This window comes from Eurypyga helias, unplaced genomic scaffold (assembly GCF_000690775.1).
Source record: "Eurypyga helias isolate BGI_N326 unplaced genomic scaffold, ASM69077v1 scaffold31585, whole genome shotgun sequence".
In the NCBI taxonomy this organism is placed as follows: domain Eukaryota; kingdom Metazoa; phylum Chordata; class Aves; order Eurypygiformes; family Eurypygidae; genus Eurypyga; species Eurypyga helias.
Genome location: NW_010251291.1, coordinates 636 through 3,349, shown reverse-complemented (window position 1 = coordinate 3,349; position 2,714 = coordinate 636). Strand labels below are relative to the sequence as shown.

The window sequence follows — 2,714 nt, the reverse complement described above, 5'->3', positions numbered from 1 at the left end:
CCAGGCTCTGTGTTCTTTGCCCTCTGCCTTTGGGTGTTTGTCCTCACCGGTGAGATCCCCCCAGCCTTCTCTTCGCTGGGCGGGGGAGTCCCAGCCCTCTCAGCTTTTCCTCCCAGAGAGATGCTCCAGGCCCTCCACCCCTTCGCGGTCTTGGTTGGACTCTCCAGTGTGTCCATGTCTCTCCTGCACTTGGGAGTCCCGAACTGGACACGGAATGCCAGGAGGGGCCTCACCAGTGCTGGCCAGAGGTGGGTCTGTCTTCTGGGTTCCCCTGACACCCGCCACACCTGCACCCCTCCCCCCCAGCCAAAACGTCGCCGCATAACCCCGCTCCAGGGTCTCAGAGAGGACCACGAGCCGAGACTTGACATGGTACAGAATTACCACGTCCCTGCCGGTTTGATTTCTACTCTGCTGAGCTATTCTTAGTGGCCTTTGCCCAGTTGCATGTGGCAGAGTGAGGATTGCATTAAAATGCCGCGTATTCCTCCATGAGTCTCGTTTTTCCCAGGGATTTTAGGGTGGATGGATTCCTCTGCTGAGGAGCGGGAAGCAGCCGTGCTTGCCAACAGACCGTGGCAAGTTCTTCCTCCACAGCTGCCGCGTTGCCCGGGAAGTGAATTTAGGGACATGCGGTGGGTCGTGGTCACCCGCACCTTCCCATTCCTTGTGAGTGAGGACTCCGGGAGGGCACGCAGGAAGGGTCAGGCAGTTTCAGCAGCTGAACGAATGCAAACGTGGGCTGGTGAGCGCTTCTCCGTGTTCGGGGCAGTTTCAGCGTCACCGGCCGGCACGTCTGAGCCAGGAGCCAGCCTGGCCCCGGGGAAACACGGAGGGGAGTGGCCTTTTCACCTCAGGGGGAGCAGCACGCTTCCGTCTAGCTGGCAGCGGTGGCTCTCAGCAGGAGCTGTGGACATGTGTCCGACAAGTCAGACACAAGTATGAGCCCACAGACCCCGTAAGGGGAGACTCTGCCCGAGACGCAAAGCCAGAGGCACTGCAGCGCCGCCGGCTGCTCGGCTGTGCTCCCGGACACCTCGGCTGCCAGGTACTCCGTGAACCGGGGCCTCAGGTCAACGCACTCGCCCTTCTAACATCGGGGGGAGTCGTGCCCTGGGAAGAGCAGGGTTCGGCTGCGGAGGGAGAGGGAGCGTTTCCTACAGCAGGCGCTTGGCTGTGATCACACGCATGGCCTGCCCGCGGTGACTCTGCTGCTCTCTTTCCGGCGGCGTGGGCGCAGCACGACTCGGGGCTCAGACAAGATCCTGGTTTTGCGTAGTCTCGTAGCCTGGGAATGTTTCAGCTCAGCGAGGAGAAACCTCATCTGTGTCCTGGTGTCGATGGGCTGGGCCTTGCGTCCTGGCTCTAAGCCGGGAGGAAAACAGGACGTGGGAACTTGTGTCACTCGGAGCTCGTTTTGTGTCTTACAGACTTCTGGGACACGGCGGGCCAGGAGAGGTTCCAGAGCATGCACGCATCCTACTACCACAAGGCCCATGCGTGTATCATGGTAAGGTGGTGCCTGCGGCCGGGTGGCATTGTCACCATTGTCACCAACAGCCGCCCCAGCTCACGCCGGGCCCGTGTGTTACTTTCCCTGCTCACGCGGCCGTGACTCTTGCGACGCTGTTCGCTCTCCTCTCAGCAGACACAGCCATGTACTTGGCCGTGATTAGCTCCTTCGGCCTTCCCTATTCCCTGCCTCTGCTGCCGTCTCCTTCCCTTCGCCGCTGTTCCCAGCGGGGCGGTACGTGCCCCGCAGCGCGCTGGCTGCGGAGCAGTCCTGCAGGGCTGATGCGAAGGACGGGGCGTCCCCGTCCCGCTCCGTGGTGTGCCTGTTGGCCTCTGTAGTACAGACCCGTTCCGGCGTCGTCGGGGGGGGCACCGCGTACCACGTTGTTCCCTGCCCTTTCCATTTCCCTCTGCGTTGCCCTTCCCATTAGTAGCTCAAACCAGTCCCGCTTCCTGGCTCCTGACTGGCGTCGCTCTCGGTTTGTCCTGGTGCTCCGGCTTCCACTGGTTCTCATCACGTGTCACGAGATTTGAATTGTTAAGATAGAGCAGCCTCACGCCCCCCCCTGCGGAGCGGATCTGCCCAGTGCTGGCTCGCTGGCCGGGTGGTAGGGTGCTCGCATGGCACAAAGTGGGGGTGTAGCGGCGAGCGAGGGACTGCTTCTGCGGCGTGCGAAGAGCGGGGCTGGCCGCCTGCTCCAGGCCTTGCGGCATGTGCTGCCTTTCCCTGACCAAGGGCAGTTCCCTTCGCCGATGTCCTCCTGGGAGAAACCCAGCCTGTCGCTGCGTTTGGTGCAGCGGGTTGCTGGGGAGCTCTCCTGCTCTCGGCCCCGTGACAACCGCCTCTTTTCCGGAAGGTGTTTGATGTGCAGCGGAAAGTCACCTACAAGAACTTAAACAGCTGGTACAAGGAGCTGAGAGAATTCCGGCCCGAGATTCCCTGCGTTGTGGTGGCCAACAAAATCGATGGTGAGTTGATATTCTTCCTCCACCCCCTGACTGCGACGCGAGTCTCTTCTGAGCTGGCCGAGAAAGAGTCCATGAGGTCAGATGAGTTCTTGAGCATCGGTCCCTCCGGGCTGTCTTCTACCAAGCCCATAGCTGGGTCCTCTACTGACCTTCCGCTGCCTGCAGGCTCTGGCAATTAGGCAATTGCAGTTCTACTGGCAATTAGGAATGCAAATTGGATCATTTAAAGTTTA

At 60.8% G+C, this 2,714-nt stretch overlaps 1 protein-coding gene across 1 annotated transcript; it reads left to right on the top strand.

Moving 5' to 3' along the window:
* Positions 1-630: 630 nt before the first annotated feature.
* LOC104509897 (rab-like protein 2A) lies at positions 631-2,481 on the top strand (the record flags this gene model as incomplete). Its single annotated transcript, XM_010151991.1, has 3 exons — positions 631-673; positions 1,431-1,510; positions 2,370-2,481. Coding segments are annotated over exons 1-3 (235 nt in total), but the record flags the coding sequence as incomplete, so codon positions are not given.
* Positions 2,482-2,714: the final 233 nt, after the last annotated feature.